This window comes from Oryctolagus cuniculus, chromosome 5, assembly GCF_964237555.1.
Source record: "Oryctolagus cuniculus chromosome 5, mOryCun1.1, whole genome shotgun sequence".
Classification (NCBI taxonomy): domain Eukaryota; kingdom Metazoa; phylum Chordata; class Mammalia; order Lagomorpha; family Leporidae; genus Oryctolagus; species Oryctolagus cuniculus.
Window position 1 is genome coordinate 139063681 of NC_091436.1, and position 18221 is coordinate 139081901.

The following is an 18221-nucleotide window of genomic DNA, read 5'->3' on the forward strand; positions in this document are numbered from 1 at the left end:
TAGAATGACAATTGCTTTAAATAGCACTCTTAACTTCAGAAGCAGCCCTTAAGGCATTCTGGCCTGGCTGAAAAGCCCAGGAGAGCATTTTAGGCATGGACAGCCAAGACACTGTGGCAAAAAATGTCCTACATGAAGGACCTCATGGGTGAGACCCCAGTGGAAAGCAGGGACCATCAATGAAAGAGGTATATTTTCTCTGAAGGGAGAACTTCCACTTTGCTTATGGCCCTGTGTAAATACTGACGGGGTCTGTGGATCTGAAAGGCTTCCATAGCCTAGGCAGCTCTTGTCAAGAGCCTCGGGTGATCACTGACATCATACAGAAGAGTGTTAACCGTTAAATTAACAAGAGTCACCGTGTACTGTTCCCATGCAGGACCTCTGTCCTTAAAGAGTTGCATTATAATTATCTCTAAGTGCTCAAAAAAGATGTATCATTCTTGGGTGCTTCTTTAAAGTTAATCAAGTTTCTAAAACAAAAGTGAAATTGACTTCAAGATTTAGTGACTTTGAACAGCCCTTATCTGGACTGCTGAGGAATAGTTTTTCATGCAAATTGTTGAACTCTTTACTTAGAGTTGGTCTTCTGTGTACAGTTAGTTGAAAATGGATCTTAGTGGAGAATGGGACAGGGAGGAGGAGGAGGGGTGGGAGGGCGAGTATGGTGGGGAGAATCATTATATTCCTAAGGTTGTACTTCTGAAATGCATGAAGTTTGTATTCCTTAAATAAAAGCTTTCTTTGGAGGGAGGGAAATAAATAAAAATTTTATTTATTTACTTGAGAGGTAGAAAGAAAGAAAGAAAGAGAGAAAGAGAGAGACAGAGAGAAAGGTCTTCCATCGGCTACTTGAGAGGTAGAAAGAAAGAGAGAAAGAGAGAGAGACAGAGAGAAAGGTCTTCCATCGGCTGGTTCACTCCCCAAATGGCTGTAACGGCCCGAGCTGGGCTGATCCAAAGCCAGGAGCTTCTTCCCGGTCTCCCACGCGGGTGCAGGGGCCCAAGGACCTGGGCCATCTTCCACTGCTTTCCCAGGCCACAGCAGAGAGCTGGATCGGAAGTGGAGCAGCCTGGGCTCCAATCGGCGCGCATTTGGGAGGGCGGCGCCACAGGCGGAGGATTAGCTTACTACGCCGCAGCGCCGGCCCCCTGGATTAACCTTTATGCAAGGCTATATAACCCTCATTAACAGCTGGGGAGGAATCTGAGAGCCCTCGCTCACCAGCTCCGGGGCCTTGGCTACCTCGGCCAACGCTACTCCGGGCAAACGCCGTCGCCATCCCTCCGTGCACGGCTCACTCCCCCGGCCTCGGACCCGGCGCCCCGAGCCCCAGCCTAAAGCCCAGACGCCCGCAGGTCACCTTGACTACAGCGCCGAGGACCCCGTGGGAACCCGCGGCCGCCGCCCCGCCTCGCCGCGCTCGTTCCCGCAGAGGCGTGCCCGGAGAGAAGACCTGCACGGCCAAGTCCTGAACGAAGAGGTGAGGGGCGTGGGCAGGGGTGCGACACGAGGAGAGCGGACAGCGGTCAGAGAGGGCTGTTTTCTTTCTGTCATGTGTGGCTGGCAGCAGCCGGGGAGTTAGAAGAGGCCCAGGAAGAACACCGCGGCAGACAGGCATTTCCCACAGCCAAGCCCGCAGCGCGCGGAACTGCAGACCCGCGGAAGGCCCTGCTTCCGGTCTCCTCGCGCCTGCGCCTTGGCGGGCGGGAAGGCGGGAGGCCGGAGTGGAGGGAAGCCGGGAACCGGAAGTGAAGGCAGATTCCCTCCTTCGTTGCTGTTGCCGCCGCCATACGCGCTCACCCTGCTCAGGTAAGCTTCGGCCTTCATTACCATCCGCCTCCATCTGCGTTTCTTTCTGGTTGTCCTGCCGCTTAGGCTCCTGATACGCCTTCCGTGGGCGTTGGTCTGGTCGCCGGGGCATGATGGAGTTGTTAGTTACACTGCTTTGAACCTTTTCGAGGGCAAAGAGCTTGGGCGGGGGAAGACGAGGAGACAAGGGAGGCCCAATCCAAGATGGTGGCTCCGGCGCCATTGTGTTCCCTTTGCTGCGGGCTCCGCGTGGGGGTCCCCCGCCAGCCTGAGGGTCCAGCGCCGACGCGCGGCGGCGGCGGCTTCTGGACGTTTGCGAAGGGCGTGGCTCTGCCCACCGTCGCGTCTCTCGGGGCCTCTTGCCCGCCGTGTGGGACCAGGAGGAGGAGGAGCCGCCCGTTTACTGGCCCAGTTGGGCCCTTGTTGGGAGCGCTTTCCCGGTGTCTCCGGGTGGCGTCGTTGTATGTCTCCCCAGGGGGTAGCGCCTCAGGGACGCGGTACCTCTTGGTAAAAATGCTGTTAGGGGAGACCTCCTGCTCTCGGTTCTGCTTCCCCCTTACCCATTGTGGGGTCCGGAGACGGAGCGCGTGTGCGCGCGCGAATCCCCTCCCCCCGTTAATTACACAGGATCCCTGAGCGCGGAGGCAGGGTGCTGAGGGCTGGGAGGCCGGCGAGCTGGGGGTCGTGTCTCGCAGCCACATGATGTTTTCGTTTTGAGGCGTGAGCGCTTGGCGCGCTGATGACCTTAATCTATCACCCTGGACTGATGGCTGCCGTGGGAGGAGTCAGTAGGCACAGCCCTAGGTTTGGCCTTGAGGGCTTTTCAGCACCTGGCTCCCAGTCGCCTTAGTCCCATCACCTTCCCGGTATCCTTTTGTCTTCGCTGCTGTTGCTTACACAGCAGGAACTTGGAACTTGTCCTGCCCCTCAACAGCTAACTGGATTTCTGCTACCTTGCTCCTAAGGCTTGGTGGGAACCTGCGTCCCAGCCACGTCCCTTGAGCACTTTTCCCGTTTCCTCTCTTGCATTTGCTTTTCATATTTACATATGTGTTTCTAGTTCTGTACTGGAATTTTTTCCCAGATAAAAGGCATCATAGGGACAGGAGGAAAGTGTGGGGCTCAAAAAGGGTGGCGAAGGCCCTGCCTGTGACTGATACATCGGCTCTCTCTTCTTTTCCTAGCTCTTCCTCCAGAAACTGTCTTTGCCCGCCCGCTTCCCGCTTGCTTCCCCCCATTCTGCAAGAGTCGATCCTGAGACCCCTCCCCGCCTCCCCCCGCTGGCCCAGTGATGGCAGAGAACGACGTGGACAACGAGCTCTTGGACTACGAGGAGGATGAGGTGGAGACAGCAGCTGGGGGAGATGGGGCTGAGGCCCCTGCCAAGAAGGACGTCAAGGGCTCCTACGTCTCCATCCACAGCTCTGGCTTCCGGGACTTCCTGCTCAAGCCAGAGTTGCTCCGCGCCATTGTTGATTGTGGCTTTGAGCATCCATCAGAAGGTAAATTTTGGCTGGACGTAGAGTTCTTACTAGGCCCCGTGAGAATGAGACAAAGATGTAGTCGGGTTCTTCGGGCAGTAAGGGTTTATGTTTAGTACAAATAGGGAATTACCAGAAGCGATTTTAACAAGTTAGGGGTTTACACAGTCTGCTCTGTGGTGACGGCCTGGAGGTGCTGGTGGTCCAGAAGTGGCCTGGAGGCCTGCTGTTCCTTCCTGTGACGTGTCTCCTTTTCCTTGCTTGTTGTTAACTTTGTCATTTTGAGCTCTAATGTTAAATTTCCAGAAAGAGCCTGATTGCTGATTGCACCATTAGTTATTCTCTGTTGGGTCAGGCCAACACTGATCTCTGGAAACCTTTTTGGTCTAAAGATGGCTGACTTCTGGGTCTGGTGCCAAGTCCCGTATTTTATTCAAGGTTGCTGGGTTTTATAACCCGAAGCCTGGCAGCCTAAAGTAAGAGAAATGGCCTGTGACTGGCGTTCAGGGGCCACAGGCTGTTACAGATGAAGGACAATAAGGACGGAACCAGGAGCGCTGAGAGTGAGCTGGTGCTAGTGCAGGAAGGTTCTTAATCAGAGTGTGGAGGCCAAAACCTGGGGGAGGCTAGAGTAGAAGGAACTAGCAGGGCTCTGGTGTCAGGATAGATGTAACTGAGGAAGCAGAGGCTGGGAATTGACCAAAACCAGGTAAATTTTCTGAGTTGAGTGTGAGAACTGGGTTTGGCATGGGGAAAGGTGGAGTTATGTAGAGGTCGAAGTTGATTTATCTTTCGTTGTTTCCTGTTTCCAGTCCAGCACGAGTGCATCCCTCAGGCTATCCTTGGAATGGATGTCCTGTGCCAGGCCAAGTCCGGCATGGGGAAGACCGCGGTGTTTGTGCTGGCCACACTGCAGCAGCTGGAGCCAGTTACTGGGCAGGTATATTTGGGGAGCGTGCTGGGGAAGGTGCTTTGGTTAGGCATACGTGGGAGGGTGTTTCTGTCCCAGCTGTGTTGTGCTTTCATAGCCTGGGTCCCCCCCAACTTTATTATTATTATTATTATTATTATATATTATTTATTTATTTATTTATTCATTTGAAAGAGAGGAAGAGACAAAGATCTTCCATCTGCTGGTTCACTCCCTAAACGGCTGCAACAACAGCCAGGGCTGAAGCCAGGAGTTTCTTCCTGATCTCCCATGTGGGTAGCATGGACCCAAGCACTTGGGCCATTCTTTGCTGCTTTCCCAGGCACATACTAGCAGGGAGCTGGATTAGAAGTGGAGCAGCTGGGTCTCTAACTGGTGCTCATGGGACGCTGGCAGGCAGTGGCTTTATCCGCTATCCCACAGAAGATGGAGACTGTCACCCTTGACAGTGTGGGGGTGTGGTAGTAAGCTTGGGGCTGATCATTGAAATCTCAGAACCTAAGTTATTTGTGGTCTCCAGGTGTGCTTCTGTATTTCTTACTCTCCAAGAGGGCAACAAAGAGGCATATACACTGTATGTTTTCATGTAACCCTCTCTCCTCCCAGGTGTCTGTGCTGGTGATGTGTCACACTAGAGAGCTGGCTTTTCAGATTAGCAAGGAGTATGAGCGCTTCTCTAAGTACATGCCCAATGTCAAGGTAAGCAAGCGTGGAGACGGACAGAGTGAATGGGGGTGTGGGTGGGGGTGGGCTTTGGGGACCTTAAAGTTTAGCTCAGCAGTGTGTATTACAGCTTATGTGAGAATCTCGGCATATGTGTAAGTGATGCTAAGTCCCTCAGGCTTCCAGTGTACAGGAGATCTTATTAAATCATAGGGCTCATTGCATATACATTATAATTCAAGAGATGCTTTGTTGCATTTTATTTTTGTAGAAGCCTTAGTTTGGCTTGGCTTAATGCAGTGTAAATACACCTGTTGGGTAGCAGAACTCACGATCACGCTCTGGATGCTGTGTACCACATGGCCATCCTCTTTTTGAAGTTTCTGTTTTTATTTGAAAGGCACTTGTGTGTATATGCATACAGATTTTCAACCAGGGACTCCGTATATGGGATGCGGATGTCCCATGTGATGGCTTAACCACTGTACCACGTGCCTAGCTGCCACCGTGCTTTCCTTACTAGTACTTATACCCGTTCACTTCACTGTGCTTTGAGAATTTTGGAGAGTGTAGCAAGAGGAAGCTGGAGGCTCTACAGGAATGGTGTATCTTTTTTGTTTGTTTTATATAGATGTATTTATTTGAAAGGCAGAGTTACTTAGAGCGAGGAGGGGAGAGCTTTCGTTTGCTGGTTCACTCCCCAAAGGATCTGGGCCAGGCTGGAGCCAGGAATTTCATCCGAGTTTCCCATATGGGTAGCAGGGCCCAAGCACTTGGGCCATTTTCTGCTGCTTTCCCAGGCACATTAGCAGGGAGCTGGACTGGAAGTGGAGCAGCTGGGACTTGAACCGTTGCCCACGTGGGATGCTGGTGTTGCAGGTGGTGGCTTTAACCTGCTATACCACAACGCGAGCCCCAGGTCCAAAGATAAAGTTCTGAAATGTTCTACGACGTGGTTTGGAGCAACTTGAGTGAATGGGGACTCTGGGCAGATTGGAATCCTTCCTTCATTGTCACGCTCTGTCCCTGGTTTGGCAGGTCGCCGTGTTTTTTGGTGGTCTGTCTATCAAGAAGGATGAAGAGGTGCTGAAGAAGAACTGCCCGCATATTGTCGTGGGGACTCCTGGCCGCATCCTAGCCCTGGCTCGGAACAAGAGCCTCAACCTCAAACACATTAAACACTTTATCTTGGATGAATGCGACAAGATGCTTGAACAGCTCGGTGAGTGGCAGTGCTGGGACTGGCTGGCGGTCCAGGGCCCCGCCCTTCAGAGCCAAATGATGCTTGTTTGCTACAGGAGCACTCAGTGCAAGGACGACTCTATCTATCACCCATGACTGATGGCTCTGGGTTCCCTGGACTGCCTTTGTTAGCGCCTTTGTTGACCGTTAGCGAGGTGGATATCGTGTGCTTTCTATGACAGATGTTCTTTGAGACTAGGAGTCTGATAATACGTCACCACTACAGCTCCTCTTTTTTTTTAACAGTGGGTGTTGTAGTGGGAGGTACTCAACAAGGAGATGGTCTACTCTGGCCTCTGTAGCATAACACCTGCGGTTAGGATTATGGCTGAGTAGATTGCTAGGCCTAAATTCTAGGATAATGGAGAGTGGGAGTTTGTATGGTGTGCTGTTCTAGCGGGCTGAGTGGGGTTGTTGAAGGAAAATTTCAGTAAGAACTGAATGTGGGTGAGTGGGTGAGGGGGGTGGACATAGTCTAGGGAAGTTCTTGTGATGGATCTTGATGGCTGTTTAAGATGGCCAGCTGTCAGGTGGCTCCGGGCAGTGATGGCGGCGTGGAGTAGACTTGACATCTCGAATGTCGTAACTGCTTAATATTTGGAGTCTGCAGAGGCTGGGGCTTAGAGAATGAGGAGTTGGGAGCATTTTGCGAAGGCCTTGTCCTTTTGAGACCACGTGGTGGGCTGCTTCATCCCTGTTTACTTGGGGCTTTGGGGTTGATTGAGACAGAGCTGGGAATCGTTTATTTCAAGCTCGCTGCTTTTTCCCTTGTGATTGCTGTGGGTCTGGTTTGACGGTGCTCGGAGAACTAGAGAGAACTGGGGCACTTTTCCGTGGAGTGAGTCGCTCGCTTACCTGCTTCCAGTCTCGACCTCAGCCGGCAGGCCCTCTGCTCTGGTTTTCACGGTGCTGTTTTCTCCTCTCGTTTTTCCTTCACTGCAGACATGCGTCGGGATGTCCAGGAAATTTTTCGCATGACCCCCCACGAGAAGCAGGTCATGATGTTCAGTGCTACCTTGAGCAAAGAGATCCGTCCCGTCTGCCGCAAGTTCATGCAAGATGTAAATACCCTTCTACCTTCTCTTCCTCCACTCCCCGCCCGCTGCCTCCTCCCCCTCCGTGCCCTCCTCCTCCAGACCCCCTTGTCCTTCAGACGTCAAGAAGGGGGCTCGTGCCCGTCTGGGAGTGATGGCTCCTTGAAGAGACACAGCGAGGCAGAGACAGCTAGCGTTAGGGTCTGCGCGGGTGCCAGGGAAACTCCGGAAGACTTGGTCGGGTTAACGTGAGAGCGGGTAGTGTTCGACTGCTTTTAAAAAATCAACAGCATTTTTTTTAACCTCTTCTCCCCTTTGGGGGAGGGCAGTGTTTTCTGCCCTACCGCCCACCGTCATCTACATACCCCTTACAGCCACGCACCCTCAAAGTGGCATCGAGCATACAGCTGGAGCCTTCTGCTCACCAAAACACATACCTCCCGGTGGCAGGAGAGCAAGAGAGAGGGACAGACAGATGGCAGGGCTCGACAGAAGAAGAGCAAACAGCACAAATGAACCCGCCCCCTCCCCACCTCCAGGGGTGGGGGCCTTTGGCACCTCAGTCCCCGATCCCCTACTCCTTCCTGCCCATACCTCCTTGCACCCGTCGGAACCTCGGTTGACGCGAGCCGGCAGCAGAGAAGCACCGTGGCGCGACGAGGGAATGCGGACGGCACCCAGCGGTGGATGGCGGCAGCGGAGGCCGCGGGGAAACCTCACCAGGAAGCTGAGGACCAAACCAGCCTCTTTTTCCGTTCCCGGTTTTTTTCCTGAATCCAACGCGTGCTGTGCCCTCTTTTCCCCACATGTGTTTGGGGAAGGGTGTCCTGAATGGGGGTGGTGGATTTTTTTTCTTTAAAACAATTTTTTTTTTAAATGCTCAGAGTAGAGGGATATGGGAAAAGGTAAAGTGGATAGCTCCACTTGGATGTAACCCGGCGGGTGTCAGGGCCTGGGGCTGGCAGAGGCCATTGTATAAGCAGTGGAGTGGGTTCCTCCCCTCCCTGTGTGCTCCTTCCCGTGGGATAACTGGAGCTGTCCTTGGGGCTAGTATCAGATTGGAAGGAGGCCATGGAAGATCCCTTTGTGCCTTGTTAGCCTGCCTTCTGAGATTGTGCTGGTGTTTTTTCCCCATGGAATGCAGTGACTCTTTCCCATCTTGGTCCCTGGGTTCCTCCCTGAAGTAGGATGAAGTTTGGAAAGTTGGGCTTTGTACTAGTGTCAGTTTCCATCTTTAATGCTACTCTCCTCCACTTCAAGGATTTTTTTTTTTATGATTTATTTTATTTATTTGAAAGAGTTGAAGAGAGAGGTAGAGACAGAGGTCTTCCATCCGCTGGTTCACTCCCCAGATGGCCGCAACGGCTGGAGCTGTGCTGAACCGGAGCCAGGGGATTCTTCCAGGTCTCTCACGTGGGTGCAGGGGCCCAAGGACTTGGCCATCTTCTGCTGCTATCCCAGGCCATAGCAGAGAGCAGGATCGGAAGTGGAGCAGCCGGGACTAGAACTGGCGCCCATAGGGGATGTCGACGCTTCAGGCCAGGGCAATAACCCACTGTGCCACAGCACCGGCCCCAAGGGTTGATTTAATTTCTAAAAAAATGTTAGAGATAAACGCATACCTACTGCTCTGAATTTGTTTTTCTAGCACCACTTACTGATGCCTTCCATGTAAGCCTGTAGGGGATTTGACTCTTAGTTCAGAGGCCAGTTTAATCTGAAACTGTGCCCTTGTGAGATGAGGCAAGTTGTACTCCTCTGGAGTGATTTTGCTTCTCCTTAAATGGCATTTTGATTCTGTCCCTTGCATTGTTTGATCTTGAAGACATCCACTTTCCTAATGTGCGTAACAGTTTCCTAGTGGAGAGAAAACTTAGGAGGAGCAGTCCTTGTCCTCCCCTTTGTTCTAAAGCCAGCTCTGAAGGAGTCACTGACCTTGAGTCGCCGTTGCCCATTCTTTCCCAGATGTTTGCAGTGTGTTGCGACTCCTCTCCTGTTTGTTTTCCCCACCACCTCCGTTGGAGGTCGTGGCATCTTGCCATTGGGTGGTTTTGTTGGTCCTGCTCCCTTTGCAAGCACAGGTTCCCATGCCAGTTCTCAGTTGGGCAGTCTTAAAAAGAACTCCACTGACAGGAAGGAAATGGGTCTGACGTTTTAGACCACAGTAAAATGGGTATTTTTGGGGGGGTGTGGTGGGGTTTTCAATCTTCTCTTCTCCCCATCCCCCCATGGGGTGTATTGGAGAGCAGCTTCCTCCACCCCCCCAGGTTTAACCCCCCCACTCTGCCCTCCTCCCGTTCCCTACCCCTTCCTCCCCCCCCAGCCTATGGAGATCTTCGTGGATGATGAGACGAAGTTGACGCTGCATGGGTTGCAGCAGTACTACGTGAAACTGAAGGACAACGAGAAGAACCGGAAGCTCTTTGACCTTCTGGATGTCCTTGAGTTCAACCAGGTCAGTTGTTCGAAGACCAGTAGGAGGATGAGCGTTGGCTACATCTCCAGCTGTAGCAGAAGCCTGGGTATTAGGTATATTTTTATTGAGGAAACCATCAAAGTGGGGAGAGGTGGAGAAAATGTACTTTTAAAGATTTATTTATTTGAAAGACTTTGAGAGAGGTCTTCCATCCACTGGTTCAAGCCCAGTTGGCTGCAATGGCTGGAGCTGTGCCGATCTGAAGCCAGGAGCTGCTTCTGGGTCTCCCATGCGGGTGCAGGGGCCCAAGGACTCAGGCCATCTTCTACTGCTTTCCTAGGCTATAGCAGAGGGCTGGATCGGAAGTGGGGCAGCTGAAACTTGAACTGGTGTCCATATGGGATGCTGGCACTGCAGGCGGCGGCTCCACCTGCTAAGCCATAGTACTGGCCCCGAAAATTTTTTTTCTTTTTTTTTTTTTAAGATTTATTGATTTATTTGAAAGTCAAGAGTTACATAGAAGGAGAGGCAGAGAGAGCTCTTCCATCCGCTGGTTCACTCCCCAGTTGTCTGCAACTGCTGGAACTGGGCTGATCTAAAGTTAGGAGCCAGGAACTTCCTTAGGGTCTCCCGTGTGGGTGCAGGGGCCCAAGGACCTGGGCCATCTTCTGCTTTCCCAGGCCATAGCAGAGAGCTGGATCGGAAGTGGAACAGCCAGGATTCGAACCAGGGTCCATATGGGATGCTGGCACTGTAGGCAGTGGCTTTACTTGCTAGACCACATCGTGAGCCCCACTGAAAGTTTTTGAGTGAATTTTTTTTAAGATTTATTCATTTCTGAGGTAGAAACAGAGAAAGGTCTTCCATCCACTGGTTCACTTCCCAAATAGCTGCAATGGCCAGAACTGGACTGATCTGAAGCCAGGAGCTTCTTCCAGGTCTCCTACGTGGGTGCAGGGGCTCAAGTACTTGGGCCATTGTCTACTGCTTTCTGAGGCCAAAGCAGAGAGCTGGATTTTAAATGGAACAGCCTGGACTGGAACTGGTGCCCATAAGGATTGCTGGGGCTACAGGCAGAGGCATAGCCCACTAAGCCACAGTCCTGGCCCCAGAGAAGTTCTTTTAAATGAGAGAAGACATTTGATTTTTAGGGGCTGAGCATGAGGAAAGGGGTGTGTTTCTGTTTGATTCCTGGCATTGATGATAAATGGAACCCTTAAGTAAAATGAACTTGGGCATTTAGTTTTTTTTTTTTAAGATTTATTTGTTTGAGAGGTAGACTAAGAGAAGGAGAGAAGTCTTCCATCCTCTGATTAACCTACAATGGCCAGAGCTGAGCCCATCCGAAGCTAAGAGCTTCTTCCAGGTCTCCCACATGGGTCAGGGACCCAAACACTTGGGCCATCTTCCACTGCTTTCAGGCCATAGTCAGAGAGCTGGATTGGAAGAAGAGCAGCTGGGATACAAACTGGCACCCAAATGGGATGCTGGCGCTGCAGGTGGAGGTCTAACCTAAGCCACAGCGGTGGCCCTGCATTTAGGGTTCTTAAGTCTGTTTCTTGTATTGAGGAGAAACATTTCTTCATGATGTCTCTGAGGTCTGTTTGCACTAAAATCTCCCTGGAGTTAGAACAGGCCCCTTGGCTTCAGTGCTGTGATGAGTAGGAATGTCATGAGCTCCCTAGACCCTAGTTTTAATGACTTGGGATCCTCACCTTAGTGACTTCGCTGCCCTCTCAGGCTGTCTGCCCGGGCGATGATGTGGTAGGGAGTTACAGGGAGAGGGAAATTACCGAAGACTCACGCATGACCTTTCCCACCGTGGGCCACACCCCACCCTGCCCGCCCCGCGCCCGCAGGTGGTGATCTTTGTGAAGTCTGTGCAGCGCTGCATTGCTCTGGCCCAGCTCCTCGTGGAGCAGAACTTCCCAGCTATTGCCATCCACCGAGGGATGCCCCAGGAGGAAAGGTGAGCTGCGGGTGGGGAGGCCTTTTATGTCCTCGCAGGAAAAGGAGCCGCTGCGAGGAGGGAGTCTCAACACCTGTCTAATTTCCTTCCTCACAAAGGCTTTCTCGGTATCAGCAGTTTAAAGATTTTCAACGACGAATTCTTGTGGCTACCAACCTGTTTGGTCGAGGTATGGACATTGAGCGGGTGAACATAGCCTTTAACTATGACATGCCTGAGGATTCTGACACCTACCTGCATCGGGTAAGCCCCGCAGCACATGCCACTGCCGTCCGCCCTCAGGGCGCCGCCTCACGGCTCCCTCTCCCCATGGAGGTTTCCCATTTTATGGATCCTCCAGACCTGCTCTTTTGTCTCCTTTCAGGTGGCCAGAGCGGGCCGGTTTGGCACCAAGGGTTTGGCCATCACCTTTGTGTCAGATGAGAATGATGCCAAGATCCTCAATGATGTGCAGGACCGCTTTGAGGTCAACATTAGTGAACTGCCTGATGAGATCGACATCTCCTCCTATAGTGAGTAGCGCTGTTAGACGGCTCTCCCCCCGCTCTTCAGGTCCTCATCCCTAAAGAACTTCCTTAAATCCCGTGCTGTACAGGAAGTGAGCCCCTGACGGTTCTTCCTGCCTGTCTCTGATGCCCTGTTGGGTTTAGGTCATTGTGTTGACCTCTGTGCAGTCTTCTGCCTTCAAATTATTTTTCTCTACCTTCGCTTAAAATTCATGCTACAACAGATAACCTGCATGTGCACAGGGGTCTTCAGAAAGTTCCTGGGAAATGCATGGGTGTCAAAACGTTTTGCACCAAAACAAAATTGCCTTTTATTTAGTTCCATTCTTCATAAACCTTAAACTAAGCACCCTCGCATGCGTGTCCTTCCTGCCTCGCCTCTGCCCCGTTCTGACTGCTGTGCTTTCTCCGCAGTTGAGCAGACACGGTAGAGGAATCGCCCGTTTGGGAGCACGATCGTGTCTTCTGGAGAGGATCCCAGGCGTGGGGGTGAAGGAGACACTACTGCTGCCTGCCCCTCACAGCCCCCTCCCCCGAGGCGTCCCTCTTTTGCATCACCACCACTCCGAAACCTCAACTCCTGATTTGTCAGAATTTTTTTTTTAACAAAACTCAAAATGAAAGAGAAATGTGTCTTTGTTATCTGTAAGTGCTGCCTGCCTTTATTGGAATTGAAGTGAGATTGTAGGGCACGAGTCAGCGAATTTGTGTGCAGACTGTCATTGGGCAGGGCCGGGGCGGGGGTGGTGGGGGCTGGAATGGGACCCAGCAGGCTGGGAGGTCATGGCTGTCTTGGCTGCCTGTGGAGGTCTCTTGCATTTACTTGATAACATGGAAGGGGGTGGCGGGTGGTGTGTCCATTGTTGGAAAGTTGATGAGGAACAGGTGGAAGCTCACATGTCTTCTCCGGGCTTTCTCTGTGTCTCCTGATTGGTTCCTGTGGCTTTTGGGTCTTGAGTTCCTGGGCCCCTTCGCGCCCCTTGTATGTTGTAGCTGAACTTGGGCCAGCTCAGCTGTGCGGTGGGGCTGGGGTCCCTGGGTGAAGGGGAAGTAGAGGGAAGCAGCATTAGCAGGGTGGGGAGGTTGAGGCCTTGGAAGCTGTGGTTCAGCATCAGGAAGTTAGGAATTCCACCAACTCTCTGGGCCCCTGCACCCGCATGGGAGACCTGGAAGAAGCTCCTGGCTCCTTTCAAGTGTATACTTGAAAGGCAGATCGACCATCTATCTGCTGGTTCACAAATGGATACGACAACCAGGCCCAAGGCAGGAGCTCCACCCCGGTCTCCCACATGGGGGTAGGGCCGCAAGTACTGCTGCTGCCTGCTCGGGCATGTTGGTCGGAAGCTGGGATTCACTGACTCCACTGTGACTGACGGTGTGCAGGCCGTGGCTTCACCTGCTGTACCCTCTCAGCTTAAAGCCATCTGCTGGGATGCTGAGGCAGCTTCCTGTTTGAGACTGGCGGGGGGGGGGGGGGGCAGTGATTCTGAAACAATGAACTGTTGATGAGGACTTTGTGGAGGGTGGGAGCCCTGAGGTCTGGTTGGGTGTGGTGGGCAGGGATAGTGAGCTGTAGGGTGGGGGTGGTGTGGGATGGGGTTAAGGGCAATTCCCCGCCTGGGTCCAAGTCCCCTTTCATGCCCTCCAGCCCCACCCCTTGTGCTACTCATCCTGGGTGATGACGTCATCATCCCACTGCCTGTGGAGCTGCTCTGTTCTTCTGTTTGCCTTGGGATTCTGGGAGCATGTGCACACCACCCCCCAGCCCTGGGATGCCAGGGACTAGAAGAGCAGGAGGTGGCGAAGGCAGGGCAGAGGAAGGACTGTGACAGGTGGGGCAGTCTGAGCTGCCCAGTAGCCGCCAGGAACAGATTCCCTCCGGGCTTCACCTCACTTCAGTGCCCACCCCTGCCCCTCTGCTGCCCCCGCTCCCCTCCCTGCCTGGCCCCAGATGGAGACCAGGATCGGCCTTTTTCCTGAGTGAAGCATGCTCCTGCAGTGGTCAAAGCACTGGTGCCCAGGCTTCAGTGTCTTCTCACACGCCTCTCAGATCTGCAGAGTCGATTTGCAGATGGGGACGCTGGCACTCAGCACTCACCCTGGGCGGTACCTGTGGGGCCCGCCCTGGGACAGGTGTGCTCAAGGCGCCACAGATGGCGGGCAGAAGAGCCTGGGGGAATTGTGTGTGGGTTTACCTGGCTTGAGTACTGATTGTCCCTTTACCCCTTTGCTGGCCCAGGATGACTTCTTTCCCTCCCCTCCCATCCCCTCCCCTCCTGTTTTGCATTGCCTGCTGTAGGGACTTGCCTTCCCTGGGCTCCTTAGTGTCACTTGCAGCTGTGGCTCCTGACACAATGACACTAGTGTGCGGTCAGCACTGTGGCAGTGTAGTGGGTTAAGCCGCCGGCATCCCATATGTGCACCGGTTAGAGTCCCAGCTGTTCCACTTCCTATCTAGCTCCCTGCTAATGCACCTGGGAAAGCAGTGGAAGATGGCCCAAGTGCTTGGGTCCCTGTACCCATGTAGGAGACCCAGAAGAAACTCCTGGCTCCTGGCTTCAGCCTGGTCCAGCCCTGGCCATTGCAGATGTTTGGGGGAGTGAACCGGTGAATGGAAGATTCTCTATCTTTCAGATTCTTTATCTTTCAAATAAGTAAGACTTTAGGAAAACACAATGCCACTAGTGCCCGTGTCAGGCTTTTTTTTTTTTTTTTACAGGCAGAGTTGGACAGTGAGACAGAAAGGTCCTCATTCTGTTGGTTCACTCCCCAAATGGCTGCTACAGCCGGCACACTGCGCCGATCCGAAGCCAGGAGCCAGGTCTCCCATGCGGGCGCAGGGCCCCAAGCACTTGGGCCATCCTCTATTGCCCTCTCAGGCCACAGCGGAGAGCTGGGCTGGAAGAGGAGCAACTGGGACTAGTATCTGGTGCTCATATGGGATGCCGGTGCCGCAGAGGAGTAACCAAATGAGCCACGGCGCCGGCCCCCGTATCAGGCTTTGTTGAGCTAGTGAGCCCACCCTCCACACCTGTATGGAGTAGAGTCCTGGCCTCACACCTGGGGTTTGAGCAGTGTGTAGACTTGCTGGGCTTCCTGCCGCGTGTTCTGAAGCGATGTCCTGCTGTGGCTGGAGGCCGAGGTGCTGAGAAGGAAATAGAAGACCTCCGTATGAATCAGCTGGGGAGAGGCAGAAAAAGCCGCTGCAGAAGGCAGGATGGCAGACGGCAGGCGACTGCCAACCAGCGTGCTCTCTGCATCGAGGGCTCCAGGGGCCGCGTAGGGAGAGCTCTGTAGAGGTCAGTGGGTCACAGAGCTGGGGGCTGAAACCCCTCTGGGTGGGGAGAGTGGCTGTCCTGTGTCCCTCGAGATAAGGTCATCCATGGCTCACGTTTGTCTCAGAATGTCATCATATCTCTCCCTCACACCTACAGGATAGCTTTACTGGGCACAGGCTATTTAATTTAATTTTTTGAATTTTATTTAATTTTTAAAGATTTATTTGAAAGGCAGAGCTACAGAGAGGTAGAGGCAGAGAGAAAGAGAGGTCTTTCACCTGCTGGTTCACCCCCCCCTCCCCCCAGATGGCTGCAATGGCCAGAGCTGTGCCAAGCCAAAGCCAGGAGCTTCTTCCAGGTCTCCCTTGAGGGCTCAGGGGCCCAAGGACTTGGGCCATCTTCTACTGCTTTCCCAGGCCATAGCAGAGAGCTGGATCGGAAGTGAAGCCTCTGGAACTTGAAACGGTGCCCATATGGGATGCTGGCACTGCAGGCGGCAGCTTTACCCACTACACCACAGCATGGGCTCCCACACGGTATATTTTTAAAAAATTTTTATTTGAAAGGCAGAGAAAGAGGAGATCTTTGATCTATTGGTTCACTCCCCAAATGCCCACCACAGCCAGGGCTAGGGCAGGCTGAAGCCAGGAGCCTGGAACTCAATCCAGGTCCCCCACGTGGGAGGCAGGGACCTAAGAACTCTAGGCATCACCTGCTGCTTCTCAGCGTGTGCATCAGGGGGAACTGGATCAGAAGTGAAGGAGCTGGGGCTCCCGTACAGGATGTGGCATCCCCAGTGGCGACTCAGGTGCTGTGCCACCCTCCCACCCCGGGGCACAGGTCTCATGTGGGTGGCAGGAACCCAGCCATTGGAGCCATTGCTACTACCTCCCAGGGTGCACATCAACAGGAAGCAGGAATTGAAAGTGGAGCCAGGGCTTGAACCCTGGCGTTCTGATACAGATGTCAGGGCCAGCGCTGTGGTGTAGCGGGTAAATCCACCACCTGCAGGGCTGGCATCCCATATGGATGCTGGTTCAAGTCCCGGCTGCTCCACTTTCTATCCAGCTCTCTGCTGTGGCCTGGGGAAGCAGTAGAAGATGCACTCTCGTGGGAGACCTGGAGGAAGCTCCGAGCTTCAGACGGGTGCAACTCCAGCTGTTGTGGCCATCTGGGGACTGAACCAGCGGATGGGAGATTGATTCTCTCTCATGCTCTCTCTGCCTCTGCCTCTCTGTGGCTCTGCCTTTCAAAAAGATATGGGATGTGGGTATTCCACACTGTTAACAGTAGGTCCAGCACCTACTACTTCTGTTTGATTTTTTAATTACATCATCTCTCAAGTCCCTCATTAGAATATTAAGTTGTTTCTCTGTGTTCCTTTTTTTTTTTTTAAGAGATCTATTTATTTACTTGAGAGGCAGAGTTACAGAGAGAGAGAGAGAGAGAAGATGGTAAGACAGAAGTTTTCCATTTGCTGGTTCACTCCCCAAATGCTCATCCTCCACTTGGGCCATCCTCCACTGCTTTCCCAGGCCATTAGCAGAGAGCAGTGGATCGGAACTGGAGCAACTGGGACTCACACCGGTGCCCACATGGGATGCCAGCGCCGCAGGCAACGGCTTAACCTACTAAGCCATAGCGCCGGCCCCTCTGTGTTCCTTTTTAAAAAAAGATCTACTTTTCTTTATTTGAAAGGCAGAGTGGCAGAGAGATTTCCCACTTGTTGGTTTAATCCCCAGATGGCCACAATGGATGGGGCTGGGCCAGGCTGATGTCAAACTAGGAGCTCCATCCTGGTGTCCCACAGAGGTGGCAGGAGCCCAAGTAATTTGGGCTGCTTTCCCCTGCCTTCCCAGGTGCATTAGGAGGGAACTGGATTGGAAGCAGAGCAGCCAGGACTCTGATGCGAGATGCCGGTGTCTCAGGCGGTGGCTTAGTCCACCGCCAGCTCCTCTCTGTTCTGAGGTTTATCGAATCTCCTTGAGACAGCCATTTCTTCTGTGCATTTGGAAGCTGCAGTTTCTAGGTGACTGGCTGCTGGCACCTTATTTTGCCCCTTGGTGAGGTCGTGGTTCCCTGGAAGTTCTTGGTACTTGTTGCTGTGCTGTGCCTGCGCACTAAAGAGTTACTTATTTTCCTAGGTGCTATATACTCTGAGCTCTCTGCTGATTTTCTGAGCCTGTGGCCACTTCCCCTATTCCACCACTAGGTGGTGCCCTAAGCTGGGTTTTGCTGCAAGGCCGCTGTTGATGCGTTGTTTCTGTTTGATTTCTGGAGAATGCTTGTAGCTCAGCTTTGTGCCCAAACTCTAAGTGGTGTGTTGTTCAGAATGAACAGGGGAGGTGTCTAAAAAAGAGGTAGTCTATCCCTATAAGCCTCTTCCTGGGGCTGGCCTGGGCCTGTGGCCAGCAGCGCCACAGTGCTGTCACCTGGACCCACAGCCTGCTGAGGCCAGGGCCCCATGGGGGTTGGGCCAAAGCCTGTGCCGCTGTGGGTTCCTGTTGTTGAGGCGTCCTCACAGCCAAGGCCCCTGCAAGCAGCCTCAGCCGATGCTGGCTGGCACATACGTCTGCCCAACCTGGGCCCTGTGGCGCCATCTGTCACCAGCACAGATCTGGAAGTTTCATCCGCTGGCGTTGGCCTAGGGCCTGCCCAGCATTGGGTTTTTCCAGCCCAGTGCCAAGTCCCAGGACACAGTTCTGTGGTTCCTTGCCATCTGAGCTGGGTTCCATGAGGGTCTCATCATCATGAGGGTACACGCCAGGCCCACATAGAGCTGGCAAATGGCCCATCGGAATTTTTTTTTTTTTTTTAATTTACTTACTTATTTGAAAGGCAGAATTACAGAGAGGCAGAGGCAGAGGCAGAGAGAGGTCTTCCATCCGC

At 53.0% G+C, this 18221-nt stretch overlaps 1 protein-coding gene and 2 non-coding genes across 5 annotated transcripts; all 3 read left to right on the plus strand.

Annotated features, from left to right (window-relative positions):
* The first annotated feature begins 1006 nt into the window (after positions 1-1006).
* Positions 1007-12677, plus strand: DDX39B (DExD-box helicase 39B). Of its 3 annotated transcripts, XM_070074250.1 has the most exons (12): positions 1154-1483; positions 1574-1812; positions 2997-3314; positions 4106-4233; positions 4831-4923; positions 5926-6109; positions 7072-7190; positions 9487-9618; positions 11439-11548; positions 11647-11791; positions 11913-12060; positions 12469-12677. In XM_070074250.1, the coding sequence occupies exons 3-12, from the start codon at positions 3104-3106 to the stop codon at positions 12483-12485; spliced, it is 1287 nt and encodes a 428-aa protein (XP_069930351.1). In that variant the 5' UTR covers positions 1154-1483; positions 1574-1812; positions 2997-3103; the 3' UTR covers positions 12486-12677. The 3 variants fall into 3 exon arrangements, 2 of the variants coding, with proteins under 2 accessions (XP_051710928.1, XP_069930351.1); XM_051854968.2 differs by lacking the exon at positions 1574-1812 and having other exon boundaries at positions 1007-1483; XR_007923016.2 differs by lacking the exon at positions 1154-1483 and having other exon boundaries at positions 1674-1812; positions 11647-11717.
* Positions 2507-2584, plus strand: LOC127493343 (small nucleolar RNA SNORD83). Its single transcript, XR_007923398.1, has one exon. It is a non-coding gene; the product is annotated as a small nucleolar RNA SNORD83 (small nucleolar RNA).
* LOC127493344 (small nucleolar RNA SNORD83) lies at positions 6161-6234 on the plus strand. The gene has a single exon (XR_007923399.1). It is a non-coding gene; the product is annotated as a small nucleolar RNA SNORD83 (small nucleolar RNA).
* Positions 12678-18221: the final 5544 nt, after the last annotated feature.

Coding starts and splice junctions, on each gene's coding strand:
- DDX39B (XM_051854968.2), top strand. CDS start 3,104: ATGGCAGAGAACGACGTGGACAACGAGCTCTTGGACTACGAGGAGGAT. Junction 3,315..4,105: donor CTTTGAGCATCCATCAGAAG/GTAAATTTTGGC, acceptor TCCTGTTTCCAG/TCCAGCACGAGTGCATCCCT. Junction 7,191..9,486: donor GCCGCAAGTTCATGCAAGAT/GTAAATACCCTT, acceptor CTCCCCCCCCAG/CCTATGGAGATCTTCGTGGA.